This window comes from Herpailurus yagouaroundi, unplaced genomic scaffold (genome assembly GCF_014898765.1).
Source record: "Herpailurus yagouaroundi ecotype Mexico unplaced genomic scaffold, PumYag 207, whole genome shotgun sequence".
Taxonomy (NCBI): domain Eukaryota; kingdom Metazoa; phylum Chordata; class Mammalia; order Carnivora; family Felidae; genus Herpailurus; species Herpailurus yagouaroundi.
Window position 1 is genome coordinate 2,020,021 of NW_024412438.1, and position 27,119 is coordinate 2,047,139.

The following is a 27,119-nucleotide window of genomic DNA, read 5'->3' on the forward strand; positions in this document are numbered from 1 at the left end:
AGCCATCAGCCCAGAGCCCGACGCGGGGCTCGAACTCACGGACCGTGAGATCTTGACCTGGCTGAAGTCGGACGCTTAACCGACTGCGCCACCCAGGCGCCCCGCAATTACATTCTTAGAATCACATTTCTATTGTATTGATAGGCGATCAGAGTGGAGCCAAGGTACAGGTGGAAAGGTTGGTTTAAGAAACCGTATCAATTGTCTTTCACTACAGAAAGGAAACATCCCCAAAATTAGTGACTTAAGACAGAAACTATTTGTCTGTTAATTTATGGGTTGACAATTTGGCCTGGAATCAAATAGGTGGTTCTTCTTGTCCTGGTTCACTCATGTATCCAGGGTCAGCAGCTGGCCAGGAACCCCGGGCTGAACAGGCTGGCATTAGCTAAGACAGTTGTACTCTCTTCCCTGTTTTCTTTCACCTTCCACAGGCTAGTGTGTGTTGTTCACGCAGTGGCTGGTAAAAAACTTCTTATGACATTGCCTATCACATAGTCAACAATGCTATTGCCATGGAAATTGTGTGTTGGGGAAATGCAACAGACCTTGAAAAATGCGACTACTCTTTCAGAGAGTAAAGAGGGGGGAAAAATCCCTAATCCAGTTGAAAGAAATTCTTCATTAAAATGTGGCTTCAGGAGTGACATCACCAAGATGATGACATAGGTTGTCCCTGACTTCACTCCTCTACACAAGAACAAATAACAACTATTCAAAAATAGGACACCCCTGAGAGAACCCTAGAGTTCAGGGGTGGGTCTGAAGCAGCCCTTCACCACAAAGACCGTGACCGACTGCGGTCGAAGGGGAAGAGAAGTGTCTATAAATTGACCCATCACCCTTCCTTGCAGGCCAGCACATGGAGCAGTTTCCCTGAGCCTTAGGTTCCTCTAGTGGGAAAGGAGAACCAGAAGGGGGTGGCACACAACCATCAAAAGAAGCCATCAACAAAGTGAAAAGACAACCTATGGAATGAGAAACAAACATTCGCAAACCATATATCTGTTAAGGTGTTAATATCCAAAATCTGTAAAGAATTCATTCAACTAAAAAGCAAAAACTCAACCCAATTAAAAAATGGATAAAGGACCTAAGTAGATACTTCTCCAAAGAAGATAAATGGAAGGGCAACAGGTACATGAAAGGGGGCTCAACATCACTAGTCATTGGGAAAATGCAAACCAAAACCAATGAAATATCACCTCACACCTGGTAGAATGATCATCTCCAGAAAGACCAGAGATACCAAGTGCGGGTGAAGATGTGGAGAAGAGGGAACCCCCCCGCACTGCTGAACCGTTGGTGGGAACGCAAACTGGTGCAGCCACTCTGGAAAACAATATGGAGGGTCCTCAAAAAATTAAAAATGCAACTACCATATGTTCCAGCATCTCCATTTCTGAGAATATACCCAAAGGAAATGAAAACACCAACTCGAAAAGATATTTGCACTCTCATGATCATGGAAGCATTATTTACAGTAACCAAGACATGGAAACAACTTAAGTATTCATCAATGGATGAGTGGATAAAGAAAATGTGATATATATATATATATATATATATGTATATCACAATCTATGTCATATATATATATCACATTTATAATATATATATATACACACACATATATACATATATATATAAGAAATGTCTTATATATGCATATATATAGTGGAATATTACTTAGTCATGAAGAAGGAAATCCTATCACTTGCCACACATGGATGTAACTTAAGGACATTATGCTAAATGATATAAGCCAAACCTAGAAAGACAAGTACCATATGATCTCACTTATATGTGGAAACTTAAAAAGAAAAAAACATCTCAGAAAAGAGATCAGACTCTGGTAGAGGGGGAGGGGAGGGGAGAGGTAACTGGAGGAAAGTGGTGAAAAGGTACAAACTTCCAGTTATGACATAGATAAGTCCTAGGCATATAATGTACAGCGTGATAACTAGAGCTAACACTGCTCTATGGTATATAGAAAAGTTCTTAAGAGGGGAAATTCTAAGACCTCTCATCACAAGGAGAAAATTTTCTTCCTTTTTTTCTTCTTTTCTTTGCATTGTATCTCCATGGGAAGATGGATGTTAGCTGGACATTTCACAGCAGATGTAAATCAAACTGTCATGCTGTGCCTGAAACTTATACAGCAATGGATGTCAATTTTTCTCAATAAAACTGGAAAAAAATATGTATTTATATAATCTATTAATTCTGAGCAAATCTATCAAAGAAGGCTCATATTTTAAAAAGGCTCTTGGAGTTCCTCTTACTCAGGAGAACTAATGAGAAAAGATCAGAGGAGGAGGTCCCACTAATTAATCTGTGGGGAGATGGGGTGGATGTTTTTTCTCTGGTTATCGGGGGGAATCTCCGGGAGAGAAATCTTCCCAAGAGTATTTTAGAAACAGGTTACAACAGTCCACCTGATGAACTGAAGGGACTTCGGCCGCATAAACCCAGGAAAGGACCTCCTTCGTCTATGCCAGAGGGTAAGAGAAAAAAGGCATGTGGGTCCAAGGTGCGGGCTTGTCCTGAGTCAAGGAGAAAGTGAATTGCCTAGTGGGTAGAAGAAAAGGACCCTTAGCCTGTGCTCCTTATGTTGACCTCACTAGCAAAATCTGGGGACATATCTGAGATTGCATGAATGGCAGAAAGCAATTGGGCTCAGGCAGGAGGAGATACATTTATAGGATTTAAAATTGGTGGTGATGGGGATGCCAGGGTGTTTCAGTCAGTTAAATTTTGGACGTTGGATTCCACTCGGGTCATGATCTCATGATTTTTGAGTTTGAGCCCCACATCGGGCTCTGCACCTACAGTGTGGATCCTGATTGGGATTCTCTCGCTCTCCCTCTCTCTCGTCCCCACCCCCGTCTCTGCCCCTCCCCCTGCTCATATTTGCTCTCTCGCTCTCCGTCCCTCAAAAAAGAAAGAAATGGCGATGATGTTATATGTCTGGGGCATGATGGCTGAATAAGACTTTTCCCCTAGTAATGATACTGTTCCTCTCTTTGCACACCCTCAGATTTTTTCAGAATTAATTCTGATCCAGGAGGACACCATCTTACATACTGGTCTCTGTTCCCAGTCAGAGGACTATAAACCAAATAAGGTCATGAATAAAGAGTGCAGACATGCCTGAGTTTCAGATTCCTGAAAATCTTGTATCAGGGAAGTGAGTCAGACTGAACACAGTCTGGGCCCCCCCACCCCCTGACTAATGTTTTCTACCCACCTTCCTTTCGCCTGGTGGGATTAGGTGAGCTCATTTTGTCTCCATCCAGTCTCCAACAGATAAACTTCGAATTGGCACATTGATTTCTGTAGAGTAGAACATTGCTTTTGCCAAAACATAAGGACCCAGCTTCTATTAAAGAGGTTATCATCACTCACTTCGGAGAAATAAATTGAGATGCCAGAAACACAGTGAGACAATAACTGTGTCTGCTTGGGAGGGTCCAAGATGTCTCAGTTCGAAGACGGTGGTCATGGTCACCTTTGGACTGATTTGCCAATGGAGAGAAGTATGAACCTTCTTTGCCTCTTCCCGGACTCTCTACATGTGTGCCAGGGGTTCAGCTGAGTTAAGAGAGAGCAGCAGATTGAAACAACATTGAGGCCGGATGAAAGTAACCGCCAAGCTCTTGATCCCTTACCGTGTTAGTCACTTACTATGATAGCATGAGCAAAAGGCTGAAGACAAAGAAAGCACTTTCCTGCAGCCCATTTCTTATCCCCTGTGAAACTGAGCACTGATCAGGGGTCAGGAGCAGCGGCGCAAGCCCGAGGGTCATTTCAGTGTTGTGGGAGCCCTGAACAAAAGGATCCAGAAGTTTTAGGGACCCTGAGATGGAGAAGATACAGCGTGGACTAAGCCAGCCAAGTCCACTCCTCTCCCTTGTCCCCTGCAGAGGCATCAGTAGAGGTGCCTGAAGAGGACCTTGGTCCAAGGCTGCAGATACAGACGTAGGGGTACGCTTGCTGGGCTGACTGGAAACACACAAAGGGCATGACCGGCCAGAGGAGCCACAGTCCTCGCTGCCATCCCCTTAGAGTCTGTGGTGCACAGGCCAGGACCAAGTCTGGTGTCAATGGGGCGGCTTGCCCTGGGTGGCCTGCCTGGGAAAGCCTTTGCAATCACCTGCAGTTAGGGCTGGAAATCATACAGGTTTTCTGCCAGGGGCCAGACTCCTCAGTGCATATGTAATTTTGAGGCGGAGACGAGAGTGGGAGAGATCTGTTCCCTTATTCTTATCCCTATGCCTTGGACTTTTAAGTCCTTTGTTTGAAACGTTTGCATAACTTAAATCTTTTCCGTTTCTCAAGCAAAGCTGATTCCATCCGCTCGGGTCTTGGGCCAGCCTAACCTTTCTGGGACTTTCAGTTCAGCCCTGTTCTTCCAACCTTTCTGGGTTTCTCCAAGCCCCTCCACTTACCTCTTCTAAGCTTCTCAGAGTCCAGAGGACCGAGAAGGGCAAGTCTGTTCCAATGGACTTCCCCGGCTCATACCATTCTTCTTCTCTATTTGGCCTTGGCTTTATCAGGAGTGACGAGTCAAAGTTACTGCTGATGATTTCCCTACAGATGTGGGTCACTGCAATGGTCCATCCCCCCGGGACTGAGATTTTCTTAGGCAAAAAATACTTTCTTGTAAACTTTTCTGGCCTCTGCCTGTTGGCCAGCTCCAAGGCTAGTTCCATATTTTCAGGTAGAGGGGATGGTCATTAGAGGACCATCCCTATTTCTCAGTGTCAGTTTCTGTCTTAGTTCATCCAGCCTGCTGTGACAGACGTGTCACAGACTGGAAGGCTTAAACAACACACATTTCTATCGAGCACCTCTGCAGCCTGGAAGACTGAGGCCCAGGTCAGGAAGATTTGGGGTCTGGTTTGTAGATGACTGCTCCTCTCTGAATCTTCACATGGCAGCTGACAGAGAGAAGCTACTTTTCTGGAGACTCTTAGAAGGGTACTAATGCCTCTCGTGCTCATGACCTCATCTAATCCTTATTACGTCCCCAAAGTCCCTCTCCTAACACCATCACATTGGGAGGTAGTTCCAACGTGTGAATCCGAGCGGCAGAGAGCAAAACATTCGTCCCACAATAGTCTTAGCAATGGAATCATACAACGTGTAGCCTTTGACTTCTTTCCTTTAACACAGTGCGTTTGAGATGAATCCACATTGTGTGTCTGTCATTCATTTTCATGGCTGAATAGTATTATACGGGTGTACCAGGTTCGTTTATCCCTTTACCAGTTGGAGGTCATTTGGGTTGTTTACAGTTTTATAAATAAAGCCACTATCAATATTTGTTTATAGGTTTTGGTGTGGCCATAGACTTTCTTTGGGCTAAATACTTAGGAGTGGGGATGCTAGATGACATACATCCGTGTTTGATTTTGCAAGATACTGCTAAACTCTCTTCCACAGAGGCTGCAGCATTCTGTGTTCCCAGCAGCACCTGCAGGAAAGATAATTACTCCACACCCTCCCAGCACTTGGCATCACCAGCTGTTTTGTTAAAAAAAATAAGTTAATTGTTCTTATAAATGTGTGACGGTGCTGTATCTCATTGCGGTTTTAAGAGTTTTGAGTTTTCCTGTTTTCTGGAAATGTCTTTAGGCAGATGCATGTCTCACAAGTACTTTCTCCCAGGGTGGCTTTTTTTTTTTTTTTCATTCCTGAGGGCCATCAATTTTGATGAGGTTCAGTTTGTCAGTTTCTCCTTTTACATATTGAGCTTTTGATGTTAGAGCATCCACACTTTTGTTGTGCCAAAGGTCATAAGGATGTTCTCTTCCATTTTCTGGGAGATACTTTATGGTTTTGGTTTTACATTTAGATCTGTGATCCATGTTGTGTTCATTCTTGGGTATGATGCAAGATTTATTTTAGCACACGTATGTCCGATTTTCCCAGTGCCATTTGCCCAAAATACCTTCTTTTCTCTGTTAAATTCTTGACCATAATGTGAGTGTCTATTTTTGTACGCTCCTTGGCTCCATTGATCTGGGTGTCTGTTCTCCTGACAATATTACATTGTCTTGATTTCTTTAGCATTACAGTGAGTCTGGAAATGTATATCAGCAGTTCTGAGTCCTCCAAATTTGTTCTCTTTTATCAAGATGTTTTGCTTTGTCCCTTGATTTTTCATTTAGAGTTTAGAATTGCCTTCTTGATATCTATTTTAAAAACCCACCTGAGTTTTAACGGAGGTTACATTGAATGAATGTGTACGTTATATTACATATACAATCATTGTATGTATGTATGTATACATTTTATATGCATATTCATAGGCCAGATGTTCTATAATGGCATATGTTCTATAAATGGCAGAAAAATGAATGGCAATTAATATCTTTAGAATATTTATAATCCTTTCATTTTATGAAAATGTGAGGGATTTGCATGTATAAGAATAATAAACATTTCCTAATTCTCTGTGGGCACTTGATTTTCCAGAAGTTGCCGAAGTGATATTTGTCAGATTTAGTCTATATAAATAAAGCAGTTCTTAAAAGAACATTTTCAAGATATATACTTAGTTTTGTAATGAGATCTCTGAAAAATCTCAGAATGAGCCAAGTATTTTCCATTGGCTCCATCTATGTTTCAAATGCTTCATTTTAATTTGGAATTTCAAATGGTATTTTTTAATAAAGTTGTAAGCTTTACATTGATTCTGCTTATAAGTAATTTTTCAAGTAGTGTTAATTCAGGGGAAATATTCTGCTGCCTTCCTAGGGAATATTGGCATACAGCATAATCAAGTGTCCTAATTTCATTGTATGAGGAGTTTGTTTGTTTAACTTATTATTTTTGTGTGAGAGAGAGAGCAGAGGAGAAGGGTAGGGGGAGAAAGAGAAAGAATCTTAAAGCACTCTCCATGCTCAGCACAGAGGCTGGATCGGGGTTTGATCTCACAAGCCTGGGATAATGACCCAAGTTGAAATCAAGAGTCAGACGCTCAACTGACTGAGCCACTCAGGCACCCTGTGAGGAGTTCATTTTTAAAAGGCTCTAGGGGCGCCTGGGTGGCTCAGTCGGTTAAGCGTCCGACTTCAGCCCAGGTCACGATCTCACGGTCCGTGAGTTCGAGCCCCGCGTCAGGCTCTGGGCTGATGGCTCAGAGCCTGGAGCCTGCTTCCGATTCTGTGTCTCCCTCTCTCTCTGCCCCTCCCCCGTTCATGCTCTGTCTCTCTCTGTCTCAAAAATAAACGTTAAAAAAAATTTTTTTTTTTAAATAAAAGGCTCTACACGATCTCAAAAGAGAACTTATCTTTCAAATTCCTTTGTGTTCTCAATATTTCTCTTTGGCTCATTTTCGATTCAGGTTTCTGAATTGCTGGGGAATAGTACCCAGTACACTTGATGAGATTCCTTGAACTACTTTTAGAGATCTCTTCATACTTCATGCAATTTCCAGGGACCCAAATTGTGCTAGAATGTCACATTTTGGCTCTCACCTTCTAATTCCTTGATGGTCTTTGTCAGACTATAAACAATCCATGCAGGGAGACTTAGCTAGCTCAGAAACACTCTCTGTTTCTTTTTAATATCTCTGGTGGACTGACATTTAGAAGCGTGATGGAAAGATTTCAAGAACAGGTTTCTCAAGAGAGAACTCCCTGTTCACAGAATGGGCCCTCTTTGTTCTTCCAGAACCCTCTAAAGCTCAGTTTCTGGAATTTCTCTTCCCTTTGTGCTGGCCAGTTTCCACTAGCTTTATCTCTTCCGCTGCTGGGAATAGGTTCCTACCATAGCTTCACCTTGAAATGTTTCCCTAAAAACCTCACCCTTTCTCTAACTACACTCAGAATTCCTCTGTGGTCTGATAAAGGAACTGAATACCGAAAACTGGGGATTTTCCAGAAAATGCAGACTACAACTTGACAATAACTGTGTAGACAGGAAAATAACTAAAAGTCTTGATCGTGTAATCTATAGCCAAGAAACATTAGAGAATGTATCCAGTATGTGATTCAAAATGATTTTGGGAATTTGTATAAAAAGTGATTATTAGTATTCCCCCTAATATCTTACTTTGCTTTAGTTAGCATAGCTTATAAAGATGAAATTATACAATCTTACTTATTTTTATTTGTCTCCTTCACTGGAATATAAGCTCCATGAAAATGGAGTGTTTTCTTCACTACTGAATTCAACAAGCCTACTGTTGTGTTTGGCACATAGTAGATACTAAATGGACATGTTTCATTAACCCAAAAATGATAGGGATAAATCATCTACCTAAAGCATTTCTTCCTTTGAATCTTATTTGAAACAAGAGATCTAACTCTTTATATTTCATCTAGGGAGTGAGCTGTGTCTTTCTACCCAAAACACTTAAGGCTGTTGAGACCATGGTAAGAAATAACCAAACTTCGACAGTGACGGAGTTTCTCTTCTCTGGATTCCCCCAGTTTGAAGATGGCAGCCTCCTCTTCTTCATTCCTTTGTTCATCATCTACATCTTCATTGTGATTGGAAATCTCATTGTATTTTTTGCAGTCAGGATGGACACCCGTCTCCACAACCCCATGTACAATTTCATCAGCATCTTCTCCTTCCTGGAGATCTGGTACACGACAGCCACCATCCCCAAGATGCTCTCCAACCTCATCTGCGAGAAGAAGACCATCTCCATTACTGGCTGCCTCCTGCAGATGTACTTCTTCCATTCACTGGGAAATTCCGAGGGGATTTTGTTGACCACCATGGCCATTGACAGGTACATGGCCATCTGCAACCCTCTCCGCTACCCGACCATTATGACCCCCCGGCTGTGTGCTCAGCTCTCTGCAGGCTCCTGCCTCTTTGGTTTTCTTGTGTTGCTCCCAGAGATTGTTTGGATTTCCACCCTGCCTTTCTGCGGGCCCAACCAAATCCATCAGCTATTTTGTGACTTTGAACCTGTACTGCGCTTGGCTTGTACAGACACGTCCGTGATTCTGCTTGAGGATGTGATCCATGCTGCGGCCATCATCTTCTCTGTCCTGGTTATCGCTGTCTCTCATGTCAGAATCATCACTGTGACCCTGAGGATCCCGTCTGCCGAAGGCCGCCGGAAGGCCTTCTCGACCTGTGCGTCTCATCTTGGTGTCTTTCTGATGTTCTATGGCAGCGTGTCCCTCATGTACCTGCGCTTCTCCACCACTTTCCCACCAACTTTGGACACAGTCATTGCACTGATGTTTGCCATTCTTGCTCCCTTTTTCAACCCTATCATCTATAGCTTGAGAAACAAGGACATGAAGATTGCGATTAAGAAGCTTCTCTGCCTTCAGAAGGTGTTTAATGCACCTGCAAGTTGATGTTACCTCATAGGCACCTCTCACTTTGGATGTTACTCTAAGATACTAAACCACAAAACTAGCATATAACTCATTCGTTGTCACACTGATAGTTTCTATTTATTCCATTTCTTCCCATGTTTGTTCTATTTATACATGTCTAATGTATCACAGACTACCTGTTCAGACATGCGTAGGTGGATAGATAATAGGGAGGAAATATGATGTTTAAGCCATTAAAATATATGCTGTAAACATTAATTTTATTTCTATTACATAAGTATTATTCTTATTATTCCGTAAGCATTAGTAACAACTGCAGATTATAAGATACAGTGGTTAAGAGCATAAGAGCTATAGAAGAGAGGCTCATATTTTACTGGACTACATACAAGCTTTGTGACCTTAAACATGAAGTACGTCTGAGAGGTGTTGGATACATCTGTTGCCTTGACTGTGGTGCTTATATGTGGTGTTTGCATATGTTCACACTCATCTATTGCACATGTTAAATATTTTCTTTGTATACAAAGTATACCTCAATAAAGTTGTTAAAAATAAAATAGACCATTTCATGCCATGGTAAACCATTAGAAAGGACATTTTTTCCCATTAACATTTTTTCCAGATCTTCTCATGTGATTTTTTTCTTTAGTTTGCATATAGTTGACCCATAATGCTACATTAGTTCCAGGTGTACAACATAGTGATTCAACACCTCTATACTGTACGTCATGCTCCCCACGACTGTAGTCACCATCTGTCATCATGCAGTGCTATGTTCCCTATGCTGGACCTTTTATTCCAATGGCTTATTATTCTTTTGGAATTTCAAGAAAAAATATTATAAGATGTTAGACAAGGAAACTATGTCCCTATGTCACAGGAAGAAATGTTAGACAAAACTCAAGAGAGAAAGAAAGCACATCTTCCCATCCAAAATTTGACACATAATTCCAAATGGGGATTACATGATAAAAGCAACTGGATTTGAAGAAGAAGAAGAAGAAGAAGAAGAAGAAGAAGAAGAAGAAGAAGAAGAAGAAAGAGGAGGAGAGGAGGAGGAGGAAGAGGAAAATAATAACAACAACTCAGTTTTCAACAGAGCAGTGGATTGAGCACTTGGAATACAGAATAATCCTGTGAAAAGTGGTGAGACACTAACTGTCACTAGAGAGGTCAGCAGGACCCACATGGATTGTTTAGGGGAAGCGAGATTCACATGCATTTGTGGCATGAGAAAAAAAAATGACATTTCCCCCTCACTTCACTATTGGCACAAAATCCCAATGACATGTCTGTTGTGAAATGGTCTTATTTTCTATTAACTATTTTTCAAGTTTTTTTTCATGTTTGTTTCCTTCAAGACTTTCCACACGTGTGTGTTCATGTAAGAAGAGGAGGACCAACACAAAGTGGTCTTTGCAGGGCACCGGGTAGACTTACGAACACCTGGGGCGATAACCACAATGGTGGAGAAAGTAGTTTGCCATATCCAGAGATATGAGTACAATCAGGAAAAAATACTTCATGACGACACTGATCCTGAAATCTAATGAGACGAGCATACAATGGGGACCTTTCTGCTAGTTAACCCCGTGAGGGAAAGTGATGTTCTGCACTGGGGGGCAGGGAGGGAATCCCCAATGGAGCCCGCTTACCCTTCTTGCTATTCCCTGGGATGCCTGTGAAAATAACTGTAAGATCCCTTTTGGAGGGGCCGGAGGAGTGTCAAGGATGCAGAGATCCACACAGACAGGGGAGCCCCTGCAGTCTTGGGTAGAGGTGAGTGCAGGAGGCTAAGGCTTGAGAAAGAATTCACTCACCATGCACAAGAAAGTCATAGGGGTTCCTGGGTGGATCAGTGGGTTAAGTGTCTAACTCTTGATTTCATCTCAGATCATGATCTCATGGTTCGTGTGTCCAAGCCCCGTATCGGGCTCTTTGTTAACAGAGCAGAGCCTTCTTGGGATTCTCTCTCCCTCTCTCTCTCTAAATAAATAAACAAACATTAAAAAAAAGCCTGAGGACTCAGAAACTTCAAATGTTGGTAGCGCATAAAGGCAAGTATAGCGGGAAACTTACTGGGCACAGGCATAAATAAAACAGGATACTCCATTATGATGCTATCCTTTGAGAGGCCAGTTTTTCCAGACTTGCTTAGGACTCTCATTAAAAGTGAATTGTCCGGGAAAAAAAAGTTAGAGGGGGAGGGAGCCAAACCATAAGAGAGTCTTAAAAGCTGAGAACAAACTGAGGTTGATGGGGGGTGGGAGGGAGGGGAGGGTGGGTGATGGGCATTGAGGAGGGCACCTGTTGGGAGGAGCACTGGGTGTTGTATGAAAACCAATTTGACAATAAACTTCATATATATATATGTGTGTGTGTGTGTGTGTGTGTGTGTGTGTGTGTGAATTGTCATACTTCCCTTTCCAGTCTCCAATTTTCTTTTCTCACTTGTCCATGGCTGTCTTGTGGGTTTAATTCTAATTGCATCAAGAGTATGGCTTCCAAGTTAATTTATTTGACACCAACCACTTTTTTTTACATGCCAACCCTGTTCTAGGTTACTGCCCTGAAGGAAGAGCCCAGTCTAAAGAAGGAAAAACAGGGGCACCTGAGTGGCTCAGTTGGTTAAGAGTCCAACCCTTGGTTTGGGCTCAGGTCATGATCTCAAGGTCATGAGATTGAGCCCTGAGTTGGGCTCGGCGTTGACAGTGTGAACCCTGTTCAAGATTCTCTTTCTCTCTCTCTCTGTCTCTCTGTCTCTCTCTCTGACTCCCTCCCCACTCACTCTTGCTCTCTCTCTCCCAAAATAAACGAATAAACATTTAAAAAAATAAGGAAGGAAAAGCTAGTAGTTGATGATGAAACATGATAAATATAATCCAGAAACCCCAGGGTAACAGTGCCCAATATTCTGGAGTGTTGACTATCTTCCTGACGCTACTCTAAGCCCTGAAAGTGTGTTTACACATATTGGCAGGGGCAGTGGGTTCGAGCGCTTCCTTAGAGATACGGTGCACGGATTTACATTCTGACTTCAGGCGAGAATCCCGCAGAAAAGGGTTTCACCTGTCTGTGTCTAAGTATTCTCCTCTGTAAAATGAGGATGATCTTGCCTCCCTAGAGCATCTGGAGCATTAGGGAAAAAAATACAGCCTGTGCTTGGGGCGGTGCTTGCCACAGTGACTGACTCCATACCCAGCACACTATGCAATGTGGTTCTTGCTATTGTAAAGTGTTTGGCCATTCTCAAAGCCTTCTGTGCTAGTATTAATATTTTCTCCCGTCCGCCTCTGGGCTTCGGCTCGGGTCATGATCTCACTCACGGTTTCATGGGTCTGAGCCCCCCATCGGGCTCTTCCCTGACAGCGCGGAGCCTGCTTGAGATTCTCCCTTTCTCTCTGCCCGCCCCTGCTCCCACTCTCTATCTTTCTCAAAGATAAATAATAAATAAAACACTTAAAAACATTTGGGGACTGCTGTTTCTGTGGTTGTGCCTCTGAAGGAGTGGGGAGAAAAAGCCAAATACTAGTCAATGTGCAAAGAGTGTGAAATTAGAAAAGAATAAAACTTGCAAGTTATTTCCTGTTATTCATCCAAGTTACTTAGCTGTTCACCACCCGTTCTTCTCCGCCTCCTTGTGAGCTGGTGTGTGCCCTCTCCTTCATTCGCAGGGAGCTCTGCTGTGCATATGGAGAGGGGAAACCTGTCAGCCATGACTGAATTCATCTTCACTGGCTTCCCGCAGCTCCAAGATGGCGGCCTCCTGTACTTCTTCCCCCTACTTTTTGTCTACACCTTTATTGTCATTGGGAACCTGATGGTCTTCTTTGCCGTCTGGCTGGACACCCATCCTCACAACCCCATGTACAATTTCATCAGCATCTTCACCTTCCTGGGGATCCGGTACATGACAGCCACCATCCCCAAGATGCTCTCCAACCTCATCTGTGAGAAGAAGACCATCTCCCTTACTGGCTGCCTCCTGCAGATGTACTTCTTCCATTCACTGGGAAATCCCAAGGGGATGCTGTTGACCACCATGGCCATTGACAGGTACATTGCCATCTGCAACCCTCTCCGCTACCCAACCATTATGACCCCCCGGCTGTGTGCTCAGCTCTCTGCAGGCTCCTGCATCTTGGGTCTCCTCATCCTGCTTCCTGAGAGTGTGATGATTTCCACACCGTTTCTCTGTGGGCCCGACCAAATCTGTCAAATCTTCTGTGACTTGGTCCCTGTGCTGAGCCTGGCCTGTACAGACACGTCCACGACTCTGGTTGGAGATGTGATCCATGCTGTGGCCATCATCGTTACCGTCCTAATCATTGCCCTGTTCTCTATCAGGATGGTCACTGTGGTCCTGAGGATCCCCTCTGCTGAGGGCCGGCAAAAGGCCTTTTCTACCTGTGCAGGCCATCTCGCTGTGTCCCTGATTTTCTTAGGCCACGTGTCCCTCATGTACTCACGATTCAATGCCACCTACCTCCCAGTCCTGGACACCACAACTGCACTGATGTTTACTATCCTTGCCCCCTTCTTCAATCCCATCATCTATAGTCTGAGAAACAAGGACATGAAGAACATGATTAGAACACTGTTCACCTTCAGAAAACGTTCGACATGTTTGGAGGTTAATTCTGAGCCACAAATCTCCTCCCCCCGTCTTACTGTTTTCTGTAACAGATTTAAAAAAAAAATGAAACCACTCTATACATAGTTCTTTGTCACACTGAACTTTCTGTCTGTTCTCCTCATTATTTTCCCTGATATCTAGGAAAACACATTTATACTCTAGGTCATAGCTATTAACACTGATGTACATACGGTCAAGAACCCTATTATGGGGTTGATTTGCTTGCTTTCTTCTGAACGGTTGTAATTAAAGGAAAGCTCGCTCATCACTCCAGAAGCTGGCCGTGTGCTTCAGGCGATAGATCTCGGGAAAGTTCTCTATTTCATTATGGATCATGGATTACCTGATTAGGTTTGTTGGGAGTAGATATCTTTTTTTTTAAGTTTTTGAAATTAATTTATGTATTTTGAGAGAGAAAGAGAGCACAAGCAGGGGGGAGGCACAGAGAGAGAGACTGTATCCCAAGCACTCCCTGCACTGTTAGCACGGAGCTTGATATGGAGCTCAAACTCACGAATGGCGAGATCATGACCTAAGCCAAAACCAAGAGTCAGATGCTTAACTGAGTGAGCCATCCGGGAGTCCCGGGAAGCAGATATCTTAAAGTAATGATGATAATAATAATACTTAAGGAAGTAACGTATACTTTCATTTTTAGTTATGTAATTAGTTCTTCATTAGAATAATAAGCGTATACATTTAGTAAGACTAAATGATTCCTGATGCCAGACATGTTCATAAGAAACCTACCATGTAGGATACTGTTGACACTTACACACTTCAGTACACACAGATACACCCAGAGAGGAATGTTAGTTATTGCTGGTCTTCCTGGGGCTAAGCATCTTCATTTTCTTCAACACAAAAGTCTTCTTTGCATCTATGGAATGGCAGCTTCAAATAACATGATTCATTTGACTTTCTAACCGAACAACTCTAAAGAAACTTTTCCTCTCCTTGCCATATCCAGTGCTGTTGCCTGAAGTTTCTATCATAATTCATGCACAGCTCTTATAATTATCTTCATAAAACACACATACAAAAATTTTGGTATAAAAATAGCAATTTTATCCTATATATTGCAATTTTCTTCCCCAACAGTCCAATAAAACAGCCCAAACCACGTGGATATTAATTTCTTTAGAGACCCAAAAGGCGCACAAAACACGAAACAACCCCACCTAGCTTACATCACAAGCATCCTTCCGGGGGGGGGGGGAACCTCTGTAAGTCCTGAAAAACAAAGAAAGGTGAAGTCAATAGACAAAATGTAAATAATCTCTTAAAGTCATAGTATATACGACACAAAATTTAAGGGAATTCGGTACAGGCAAGAGAAGGCCCCATCTGGGAAATATTTTGCAGGAATCTTTTTTGATAAAAGTGTTGGAAATTCCAGGGGCGCCTGGGTGGCTCAGTTGGCTAAGCGTCCAGCTTCAGCTCAGGTCATGATCTCGTGGTTTGTGAGTCCAAGCCCTGCATCAGGCTCTGTGCTGACAGCTCAGGAGCCTGGAGCCAGCTTCAGAATCTGTGTCTCCCTCTCTCTCTGCCCCTCCCCTGCTCACATTCTGTCTCTCTCTGTCTCTCAAAAAATAAACATTAAAAATTTTTTTTTCAAGTGTTGAAAATTCCAAACAGAAGTTGGATTTTGATAGATATGCATTGGGATGGGGGCTCATGAATGGGTATCTGGAATGTTTCTGTTTATCAAGTGGGGACCTTACCTCTTCAACTCCTGGGTTTCCTTTGGTGGATGGCACATGAAGTGAAGTTGGGACATCTTTGCCTCAAAAGTCTGAGTTTAGGATTCCACAACCAACAGAGAAGAGGCACATTAGTGGCTGTGTGTCATCGACTTGTTTCAAGTCCCATCAAGGAAACCATTTAAATTAAAGGGCCGCTGACAAAAGCAGCTAGAAATGGAGAGGGGGCCTGGGATGCAGTCACATACAAACTTCAGTCCTACTCGGCCTCCGAAGCCAAACCCCGTGATTTTGAACTTGCGCCACGCTAATCGTAAATAACGAACACAAACAAAAGCAGATAAGGAAACAAGAAATTATCCAACAACACCTGTTCTCGACTTAGGATTGCACTTCACGGCTTCACCGTAGCCTCGCCAGAAAATTTGTATTCCTGTTCCATGGGCAGCCAGAATTCAAACGGTCATATCCGCATTCCTGAGTTTGCAGGAGCAGGCATTGGAAAGACAAATGCACCACGAGGGCAGGAGGATCCACAGAAGTGGAGGACGTGTGACGCATCCCAGCGGCTCTCCCACATACAAACCCTTGCTATTGTCAATTAAGTATCGGATAACTTTCCATCCTGAAGGAAAACAAACAAAAAGGTTTAAAAATGCTTCTGCCAATCTAAAAGTGTACTTATTCCTTTGGTGGATGGCATGTGAAGTGAAGTTGGAACATCGTTGCCTCAAAAGTCTGAGTTTAGGATTCCACAACCAACAGAAAAGAGGCACATTAGTGGCTGTGTGTCATCCACTTGGTTCGATGTGGTTAAAAGTGTACTTATTCCTCCAGTGTCACAAAGGGCTTCATATACCCAACTGTTTATATTTTTCATGTGGTACATTTGAAAAAGAGCAGGGAGAAGAATTTTATCTTTTTATTTTTTTATTTGTTTGCTCCAGAAAGCAACAAATCAGAGAATCAGAGAATATAGAGACTGTGCAAGTATGTTTCTCCACGTTGCTACCATTGGTGCCTGTTTGCCAACTGGACATTCACTTGGGTTGCAGTGGGGCAACTCTTGACAATTCAAGTCCACGGTGAAGGCTGGTCTGTTAGGTTAAAAAAGGGTCATTCTTTTAATGACCACCACTAATAATTAAAAGAATTAATGATTCTTTTAATGACTACCACTATGGTCATTCAACTATTTCCATTTCTAGATTTCCTAACACCTGGATAAGGGCAAATACAGACAAATTAAACATTTCTTTTCCCTTTATTTAAAAGTTTTATTTATTTATTCTGAGAGAGAGAGAGAGAAAGAGAGAGAGAGAAAGAGAGATGGAGAGCATGAGAGGAGATAGGGAGAGAGAGAGAGAATCCCAAGCAGGCTCTGTGCGATCAGCACAGAGACCAACGCGGGGCTCAAACTCACAAACTGTGAGATCATGACCTGAGCTGAAACCGAGAGTAGGACTCTTAACCAATTGAGCCACCCAGGCACCCCAATATTTCTTTTTCTTAAAGTAAAGTAAGTCACTTTCCTTTCTTGTTAACTTATGCGTTTTCTCACAGAAATAATTTTATTTCCAGAAACAGATGAACCGCAGATTATATCTGTAAAGCAAACTTGCCAAATGTTGCTGATACTAAAAATCAGGTTAGTTTTCATGGGGGGGGGGGGGAATAGACAATCTAGATAAAATTGCATATTCAAGGGAGCATATAAATATTTCTTAGTGATAAGATTTTGGTACTACACTCGAGAGAAACGTGAAGGGAAAAAAATCTTCCCTGATAATTTTCAGTGGTTAACAATAAACGTATCTTACACAGTCGTCGTTAATATGAATTTATTTTTAAAAAGTATTCTAAGTCACCAAATTCCATGATTAGAGATGAGAAGTCCTTCTTCCTAACATTGTGCATTCTTGGGCCAGGCTCTGTAACCACATTCACACGAAAGACGTGACCCCATCGCTTTGCTACCGTATCAGGAAACTTCTAAGATATTTTCCGTAAGAATGGTGAATAGAAAACGAATTAATATATGTGTTGTTGTATTTGGCGGTTTGCAACACACTGTGAAAGAAGTGGTATACAAGACCAATCTTTCATATATTTGTGGGGAAAAATAGAAAATTAAAGAATTCATCAGAATCCATAGGAATAATTTGAAGGAGAGCCCCATATATGTTTCTGGAAGGAAAAAGGTGGGGGGGGGTTCCATCATCTTCTTTAGTACTGGCTCACTTTTCCAAACGACATGTTTTCCCAGAAATTGTTTTCTTTTTTCTTCGCTACTTTATCCATGATACTTAACATGCCAGTAAATCACCTTCAATGCTGTTCCTTTTTTAATTTTTTTAAAATGTTTTTATTTATTTTTGAGAGGGAGAGAGATGGAGCATGAGCAGGGAGGAGCAGAGAGAGAGGAAGACACAGAACCCAAAGCAGGCTCCAGGCTCTGAGCTGTCAGCACAGAGCCTGATGTGGGGCTCGAACTCGTGACCCACAAGATCATGACGTGAGCCAAATTTGGATGCTTAACTGACTGAGCCACCCTAGGCACTCTAACACTGTTCTATTTCTTGTGTGTTTTTGTGAGGGTAGAGTCCTATCAAAGCTGTTCTTTGTATGGAACCCTCTCAATTCCATACCGAGATGGGAACTGACTGGTTAAATCGTAACCAGTAACAAGAAAATGGTGGTAACGATGGTCACCGGGATCTGTGAGTCTTCCTTGGGACACTGATTCTCCTCTGACCTGAAGATCTAATGAGAAGACAGGGCAGGGGTGTCTGATAATTGACCCCATGAGGGAACAGATTGCTTTCTACTTATTACCGAGGGATAAAACCTCAGTGGAGTTCATTTTCCCTTTGGTGTCTTTGGTAGGATGGCTATAACAACACTTCCAGAGACAGTGGAAGAACATTCGGCAATGCAGAGACCCAGGGAAAAGGAAGAGCCCTCTGGCATTTTGCAGAGGTGGGTTTAGGGTCACTGAGGGCTGGGGAGAAATTATCCATTTTCTTTGCTAAGGAAGACTCAGTGAAGATCTGGGGAGGCTTGGATTTGGGCATTGGACTAGGGCTTCTGAGAAAGTTCCATCTCTGGAATTCTGGGCTCTGCATATTTTCAATCAGAAATTATATCCAGTTATTCAGACCATGTGATGGTCCAAGACATGAATGCGCATCCTCTCTTCTCTACCTGCCTTGCTTCTGGATTTTTCTGGCTTTAATGATGTTTGCAAGTCAGATCCAAACCTAGTCATTACAAAAGAAGCTACTTTCAAGTGCTTGATATATACTAGGGGTCGTGAAAGACAAAGGCTCATCCTGCCCGAATGGAAGCTCACAGTCTAGTGAAGTTAAACAGAGAACAAGAATTGCAGTGAAACTTCATCAGGTTAATGGTAGGGGCCCTGCCGAAGACACAGAGATGAGAATAAACCCAGAGGCGTATGTGTACATGTGTGTGTGTGCGTATGTGAATGTGGGGAAGGACATGAGCGCACTTCTGACAGGAGGCAGTGGCTGAGCTGAAACCCAAAGGAAGCCAGAAGCATCCTGGTGAAGAAAAGCGAGTCCAAATGCCTTCCCAAGAGTGTTGGCCTTCACAAGGCAATGATCTCGGGGAATTGGAGGTAGACTCTGAAATCCGCCATCATGCAGGAGGAGGGAGTGGCAGGTGGGGATATGCTGGGTGTGCGGATCCGAAGTCTGGAAACACACCTGTGCTGGAGACAGAGGCTTGATGCCTATGTATTGTTCATCCACAGACAGTGAGGAAAGACAGGACTTCAGGGGCCACAGCAGAAACTTGCCATACACAGCCATGTACCGAATGGGTAAAGAAGATGGGTCCATAACACATAGAAGGAAACAATCATATAGTGAACACACGAGAAGAAGCCTCCATATAGGAACAGGGCGAACCTGGAGTGGGGTTGCATGACAGCCAAGGGAGAAAAATCTTCAAGTAGCGGTAATCAGGAGTTTCTGGCGCAAAAGGGTAGTCATAATATAATAACTGAAACGTTTATGTTGCTTTGCAGTTATCATATCACTGACACATAGGACAAAATGTCTTCTGTAAGTGGCAGTAAAGAAAGAATTCACACAGCAAATGGTTGAGGAGTGAACAAGATCTGAACGAGATACTGTTAATATTACTGTTTCAGAAAGCCGATCTCGGAAAGAAATGAGAACAGATATTGATCATGAATGCCGGGGGCATTGACACATTAACTCATGTAATACAACTCCAATTGGACAAATAGGTTTTCACCTACAGAAGATGCTGAATCTCAGAGAGATTGTGGGACTTGCCCATTATCGCCCAACTAATAGGCAGCAGGATGAGAATTCAGGCTCAGTATGTTCGATATGTTCGATTTGAACCCTGTCTGTACTAACATTAGCTATACTGTCTCCCAAATAAAGATTGCAGATACAGGCAAGCCACTGGTCATTTTGAACTGAGGAAGTGTCAAAACACATGCAAAAAAAACGCCATGTAACCAAAATACTGTTTATGTTTACACTGCATCAATTTCCTTCTCTGTTAGTTGGGTATAACCTCTCCCTTATCCACAGGAAGCTCTTCTGGAGATAATGGAGAGTGAAAATCTATCAGCCGTGACTGAATTCATCTTCACTGGCTTCCCGCAGCTCCAAGATGGCGGCCTCCTGTACTTCTTCCCCCTCCTTTTCGTCTACACCTTTATTGTCGTTGGGAACCTGATGGTCTTCTTTGCTGTCCAGCTGGACACCCGTCTCCACAACCCCATGTACAATTTCATCAGTATCTTCTCATTTCTGGAGATCTGGTACACCACGGCCACCATCCCCAAGATGCTCTCCAATCTGATCAGCAGCCAAAAGACCATCTCCTTGACTGGCTGCCTCTTGCAAATGTACTTCTTCCATTCACTCGGAAACACTGAAGGAGCCTTGCTGACCATCATGGCCATCGACAGGTACGTTGCCATCTGCAACCCTCTTCACTACCTGACCATCATGACCCCCCGACTATGTGCTCAGCTTTCTGCAGGCTCTTGTGTCTTTGGTTTCCTCATCCTTCTACCTGAGGTTGTATGGATTTCTACCCTACCTTTCTGTGGCCCCAACCAAATCCATCAGATCTTCTGTGATTTTGGTCCATTATTAAATTTAGCCTGTACGGATGCCTCTGTGATCCTAGTGCAAGACGTGATTCATGCTTCGGCCATTCTGATAACGAGTCTGATTATTTCCCTTTCGTACATCAGAATTGTGGTTGTTATCCTGGGCATCCCTTCAGCGGAGGGTCGTAAAAAGGCCTTCTCCACCTGCGTCGCCCACATTGCCGTCTTCCTGATGTTTTTTGGCAGTGTGGCCCTCATGTATCTCAGATTCTCTGCCACGTATACGCCGTTCTGGGACATAGCCATTGCTGTAACATTCTCTGTCCTTTCTCCCCTTTTCAATCCCATGATATACAGCCTGAGAAATAATGATATGAAAGATGCTATTAAGAAGCTCCTTTGCCCTCAAAAGGTGTTCCGTGTACGTGGTAGGTAACTTAGGAAGCAGTCTTCTATATAGATGGAACTTCTTCGCAAAATACCGACCCCACAAACACGAGAACTGAAAAGAATTATGCAAGTAGTCCAAATTTCTTCTCCATGAGTTGGTGAGAAGACTGACAGAGAAAGTCCTATGAGGACTTACAGAGACGGCAAAAATACCGTTTTCTTTTCTGTATCCCTCATTTTGTGCATTTGATTTTAATTTGCTCTTTTACTTCAAGGCGGTTAATTGTATAAATATTAACAATACTCATAGGTGTTACCTTTCTTTGGTATCGAATCTCTTTACAAAGCTCCCAGTGACCTGATGGAGCCCATGGAGCCCACTCCCCATGACACTAAGGTGACGGGTCCAAGTTCTTTCTGGAAGCTACTGGACATTAAGCAGAAGCAAGAGCTTCTGTCACCCAGACCATAGACTGGATCCCCCATCTTTGCTTCCTTTCCAGTCAGCCTTGCTGGTATTTTTAAGATCTACATACTGGGGCGCTCTGTACGTGACGCTGTCGTGAACAGGGGGGGTCACGGATGATGGGCAGTTATGTTATCCCCGTAACTGTAAAAAGCAACTGAGTAGATCAGATCCCTCCCCATGGGAACTTAGCATCTCACGTAGGATCAGTGTGAGAAAATGTTGACATAATAAATGCATATGTTTACATCTATAGGCAATGAAATTTATTGATGATTTAATCCACCCCTCTAAGAAATTGTCTCTTTTCCGATATCAGTGCTAAAATATATATTTTGTGTAGCAGTTTTCCTCTAATACCTATGTGACTTGGTAATAAAAAGTGTTTAATTCAAAATTATATACTAAAACTTATTCATGTTTCTACAAAGTACTTAGAGCCATCAGTTTAATTATGGCAAAAATTGGATTGGATATGCAAATTATTTCTCTCTTTTGAAACTTTATATTGTTTCCTGGCTATCACCATTCTTTTTTTTTTTTTATATATTTCTTTTATTTTTTAAGAGAGAGAGAGAGAGAGAGAGAATGCGAGCAGGGGAGGGGCAGAGAGAGAGAGGGAGACACAGAATCCGAAGCAGGCTCCAGGCTCCGAGCTGTCAGCACAGAGCCTGACACGGGGCTCGAACCCATGCACCCTCAGATCATGACCTGAGCCAAAGTCGGACGCTCAACCGACTGAGCCACCCAGGTGCCCCTGGCTATCACCATTCTTATAAATATGGCAATTATATATATATATATATTTTTTTTTTTTTTTGCATAAAGTTCTTTCCACTTTCAAAAACTTCTGTCTCAAGATAAATTTCAAGAAGTTGACTTGCTAAAGTAACATGCGCTGATATGTTTATAGCTGTTGGTAAAAATATTGTTTTTGCAAATGGTTGCACTAGTGCATCGATGGGGCACTTTCGGTACAACTTTGATTACATGGATTAAGTAAGAAGTCGAGCTGCTCTGCGAAGCTGCCAATTCTATCACGGACAAGGCGAAATTGTAGCACGACTGTAATAAAGGGTAGTGGTAAGTTGCAGTGATCAACTGAGTTATTGGTCCCGACTCTTCACATCCCCGTAACGGAATTACAAGTTCACAAATCTTCAGGGTGGGTGGTGTATACTTTTCTGCCCCATAACTTTGGATTGGCTTTTTTCTTTTTCTTTTCTTTCTTTCTTTTTCTTTTTTTTTTTTTTTTTTTTTTTTTTTTTTTGACTATTGGGATGTCAGTGGACATTACGGGGGTTGAATCAATGCCTTTGTGGCATAAGTTACTGCGTTCTGCTGTGTGTGGGCTTTGTCTGGCACCGTACCAGCCCGGAATTGTCGAAATTTAATAACTAGTCCTTACTGTCCGAATCTTAAGATTGTCTTTTGGATTGTAAGTATTTTAGAATCGTATTGTTAATTATTTCTTAATAATTCTATAATCTTCAGAAACATTATCTGCATCAAATGTGTAATTATTTAACCATGCCACCTGGTTGTGTGTGTGCATATGTGTGTGTGTGTGTGTGTGTGTGTGTGTGTGTGTGTGCATGCGTGGGAAAGATATTTTACACATTAAATGGATTTTTGCGGGGGACGCCTGGGTGGCTCAGTCGGTTAAGCGCCAGACTTCAGCTCAGGTCATGATCTCACGGTGCGTGGGTTCAAGCCCCACATCAGACTCTGTGCTGACAGCTCAGAGCCTGGAGCCTGCTTCGGATTCTGTCTCTCCCTCTCTCTATCTCTGTCCCTCCCCTGCTTGCACTCTATCTCTCTCTTTCTCTCTCAAAAATAAATAAACATTTAAAAAATTAATAGATTTTTTTTTATCATTTAGAAAGAGAGAAGGTGCTGGAGACCTGCAGTGGGGGGTTGGGGGGGGATATGCAGGTGAGCCATTCTTTGGAAAAACCATTCTTTTTTCTATACCATTTTCCTTACCGTTTTTGTGGCTTATAGTCATCTTGCACTTGATCAGTATTTGGAAATAATGTTACAGCATTAAAGATTTTTTAAGGTAGAATAATAGTTAAATACAAAAGCTTTTAAAACAATGTGAAAATAAAAAAACATATGCATGACATATTGAAGAATTGTAGAGATTTTACTTTTGTATTCTTTTTTAAAAAAATATTTTAAACTTTATTTTTGAGGGATAGAGCATGAGCAGGATAGGGGCAGAGAGAGAGGGAGACACAGAATCGGAAGCAGGCTGGAGGCTCCGAGCTGTCAGCACGGAGCCCGATGCGGGGCTTGAACTCATGAACCATGAGATCACGACCTGGGTTGAAGTTGGACGCTTAACCGACTGAGCCACCCAGGCACCCCCTACTTTTGTATTCTTATCGCTTGTTAAACGTACATAAGCAAAATGTTTTGTGTTTGTCCAAACATAGCATAAAGTTCATATGAATTCTCTATAGTAGTCTCTAATTAGAAACTGCTGTTAGGTAAATTGGTGAGCGTGTCTTTTCCTGAAACCATAATACCATTTCTTGTTGCATATTTGTTTAGTTTATTTGGGGTGAGAAAAAAATCATTTTCCTTAAAGTAAAAGATTTCTTTAAAAGAAGAACAAAGAAAAGAAACTTGGAAGAAAATCAGCATCAAATATAGACAAGTAATTTAAAATAAGATAAATGCAAAAGGCTCATAATCACATAAAGAGATGCTTAAACTCTGGGGCACCTGAAGTTCAGTCAGTTAAGTGCCCTACTCTTTGTTTTGGCTCGAGTCATTATGTCACAGTTCATGGGTTTGAGCCCCGCATCCGGCTCCATGCTGTCAGTGTGGATTCTCTCCCTCTTTCTGCCCCTCCCCTGCTCATGTGCGCTCTCTCTCTCTTTATCTCTCTCTCTCTCTCAAAAAAGAAAGAAAGGAAGAAAGAAAGAAAGAAAGAAAGAAAGAAAGAAAGAAAGAAAGAAAGAGACATGCTTAAACTCTTTATTAAGGCTCAGTGTTGGAGGGAATGTAGAGACAAAGAAACACACATACCCAGCAGGTAATATAAACTAGTGTAGCCATTCTGGAGAAAATTCGGGTAGAACTTAAACTCGAGTGTATCCTCTCTCCTAGTAATCTTGCTCCTAGGAATGTGTCCCAAACATATTTTCACACATGTTAATAAATCAACATGCGTGAAGATGTTGGTTGGATGTGGGGAAGTTGGAAGCAATCTGTGACCTATGATGGGGAAGTGTTGCTTTAACTAAGATCAGTGAATATTTCAGAGGATCATATAGGTGCTAGATGGTGTGAACTCAATGAACACAAAGAAACCTAAATAACTAAAAACTAATGCTGAGTGAAATAAAAATCAGCAATGCAACGAAATCAATCCGATACAATTGATGTGAACAAAAAGCACATGTACACAAAACACAAATGCTTGTTTCGCAAGGAAACATACCTACGGAAGATATCTTACGATTACAGTTAAGTAATTTAAATAGCTGTCTGTGGAGAAAATAGGAGGAAGTATGAAAATTAAGGAAAATAAATAAAAACGTATTTCCATATAAATTTCTCTGTCTCTCTCTCTCTCTCTATTTTTTTTTTTTTTTTACAAAAGCAGATCATTGAGGCGCCTGGTTGGCTCAGTTGGTTAAGTGTCCGACTCTTGATTTTGGCTCAAGCCATGATCTCACAGTTCGTGAGATCAAGCCTTGCATCAGGCTCTGCGCTGATGGCACGGAGCCCACTTGGAATTTTCTCTCCCCTGTCTCTCTGCCCCTCCCCACACTGTTTCACTCTCTAAATAAATAAATAAATAAATAAATAAACAAACTCAAAAAAAAAAAAAAAGCAGATCGCATGCCATTAGAGTTAACAACACATTTGTATGTCTTTCCAAGTCACAGCACAGAGGTCTGGTATTTCCATATCAAACCAACTGCAGCATAGTATGTTGTATTATGGTTGTACCCCTTATCCCTATGGCTGTAGATTTAAGTTTATTTCAATCACATCTAAGCATAAACATGTCACAGTGAAATCATGTCACAGTGAAAAACGGCATGTATGTGTGTAGACTGCGATCTTGTTGCAAGATTAATTCCTAGAAATACAGCTGCAATATTCAATAGTATTCAGGATGAAATAGTGCCAAATCACCATTCTCGATATCCTAAGAATTTGTATAGTCAGCAACATTGAGAGTTTACATTTCAACACATTACCTCGTGTAGCATGTATCCCTTGACATATTCTTTGTCAATCTGAAACAAAACAAAAGGGATGCAGACACGTTTATTTGAGAATCACTGGAATAATATCGCATATATTTAATAACCAGCGCAGATCTTTTCTGTTTTTCCTTTTAACTCTTGTTATGTGTCGACAATTTTTCTTTTTATTTTTTTAAAATATGCTTTTTTTTTTAAGTTTGGTGATTTATTTTGATGGGGCGTCTGGGTGGCTCAGTCAGTTAAGCATCCGACTTCGCTCAGGTCATGATCTCACAGTTCATGAGTTTGAGTCCTGTGTGAGGCTCTGTGCTGACAGCTCAGAGTCTGGAGGCTGCTTCGGATTCTGCGTCTCCCTCTCTTATCTGTTCCTCACCCACCCACTTGCATTCACTCTCTCTCTCTCAAAATAAATAAGCGTCTTAATTTAATTTTAAAGTTTATTTATTGGGGCGCCTGGGTGGCTCAGTGGGTTAAGCGTCTGACTTTGGCTCAGGTCACGATCTCGCAGTCCGTGAGTTCGAGTTCCACAACGGGCTCTGTGCTGACAGCTCAGAGCCTGGAGCCTGTTTCAGATTCTGTGTCTCCCTCTCTCTCTGACCCTCCCCCATTCATGCTCTGTCTCTCTCTGTCTCAAAAATAAATAAACGTTAAAAAAAAATTTTTTTTAAATAAATAAAGTTTTTTTATTTATTTTTGAAAGAGAGAGAGAGAGAGAGAGAGAGAGAGAGAGGGAATCCCAAGCAGGCTCTACACTGTCAGTGCAGAGTCTGAGACAGGCCTCAAACTCATGAACCGTGAGACTATGACCTGAGTCATGATACCAAAGTAGGAAACCAAGGGTCAGTTACTTAACTGACTGAGCCCCCCAGATGCCCCTACACGTTGACAAATGGCTGCAACTATATAAATTTCTTAGACATGACTTCATGTACTACTTGAAGGGAACCATTGCCTGCGTTTGGAATCGATGATACAGAATTAAATGTCATCACGGGTTGTCAAGTAAATTTGTTTCCATGTAAATAACCAATACCTTTTATAGAGTCTCCTAAAACAAACACAATGCTTAAAATTATACAAAATTTTAAAATTCGACCTAATTTCCAAATTAGTATTTTAAGGTGAACAAGGATATAGCAGATCCTGTTGGCTCGGTTGTCTAATCCAGGACCCATACCTAAACCTATTTTGCCCATGTCTCTGAAGGAGTTCCGAGTATGGCGATGTTGGCAACAATTTGCCAGGATTTC

At 42.2% G+C, this 27,119-nt stretch overlaps 3 protein-coding genes across 3 annotated transcripts; all 3 read left to right on the forward strand.

The window, feature by feature from the left end:
* The first annotated feature begins 8,345 nt into the window (after positions 1–8,345).
* Positions 8,346–9,335, forward strand: LOC121015450 (olfactory receptor 6K3-like). Its single transcript, XM_040452341.1, has 2 exons — positions 8,346–8,387; positions 8,445–9,335. The coding sequence occupies exons 1-2, from the start codon at positions 8,385–8,387 to the stop codon at positions 9,333–9,335; spliced, it is 894 nt and encodes a 297-aa protein (XP_040308275.1). The 5' UTR covers positions 8,346–8,384.
* A 3,631-nt stretch (positions 9,336–12,966) lies between these two features.
* LOC121015451 (olfactory receptor 6K3-like) lies at positions 12,967–16,264 on the forward strand. Its single transcript, XM_040452342.1, has 2 exons — positions 12,967–13,945; positions 16,071–16,264. Exons 1-2 carry the CDS (start codon positions 13,012–13,014, stop codon positions 16,262–16,264), a joined length of 1,128 nt encoding a protein of 375 aa, XP_040308276.1. The 5' UTR covers positions 12,967–13,011.
* Positions 16,265–20,263: 3,999 nt separating this feature from the next.
* LOC121015418 (olfactory receptor 6K3-like) lies at positions 20,264–21,217 on the forward strand. The gene has a single exon (XM_040452318.1). It carries the CDS (start codon positions 20,270–20,272, stop codon positions 21,215–21,217), a length of 948 nt encoding a protein of 315 aa, XP_040308252.1. The 5' UTR covers positions 20,264–20,269.
* The last annotated feature ends 5,902 nt before the right edge of the window (positions 21,218–27,119 follow it).

Bases quoted from the DNA above. Each gene is read 5' to 3' on its own strand.
- LOC121015418 (XM_040452318.1), top strand. From the start codon at position 20,270: ATGGAGAGTGAAAATCTATCAGCCGTGACTGAATTCATCTTCACTGGC.
- LOC121015451 (XM_040452342.1), top strand. From the start codon at position 13,012: ATGGAGAGGGGAAACCTGTCAGCCATGACTGAATTCATCTTCACTGGC. The intron at 13,946-16,070 runs GTTTGGAGGTTA...GCTTCACCGTAG, and splicing joins CTTCAGAAAACGTTCGACAT to CCTCGCCAGAAAATTTGTAT.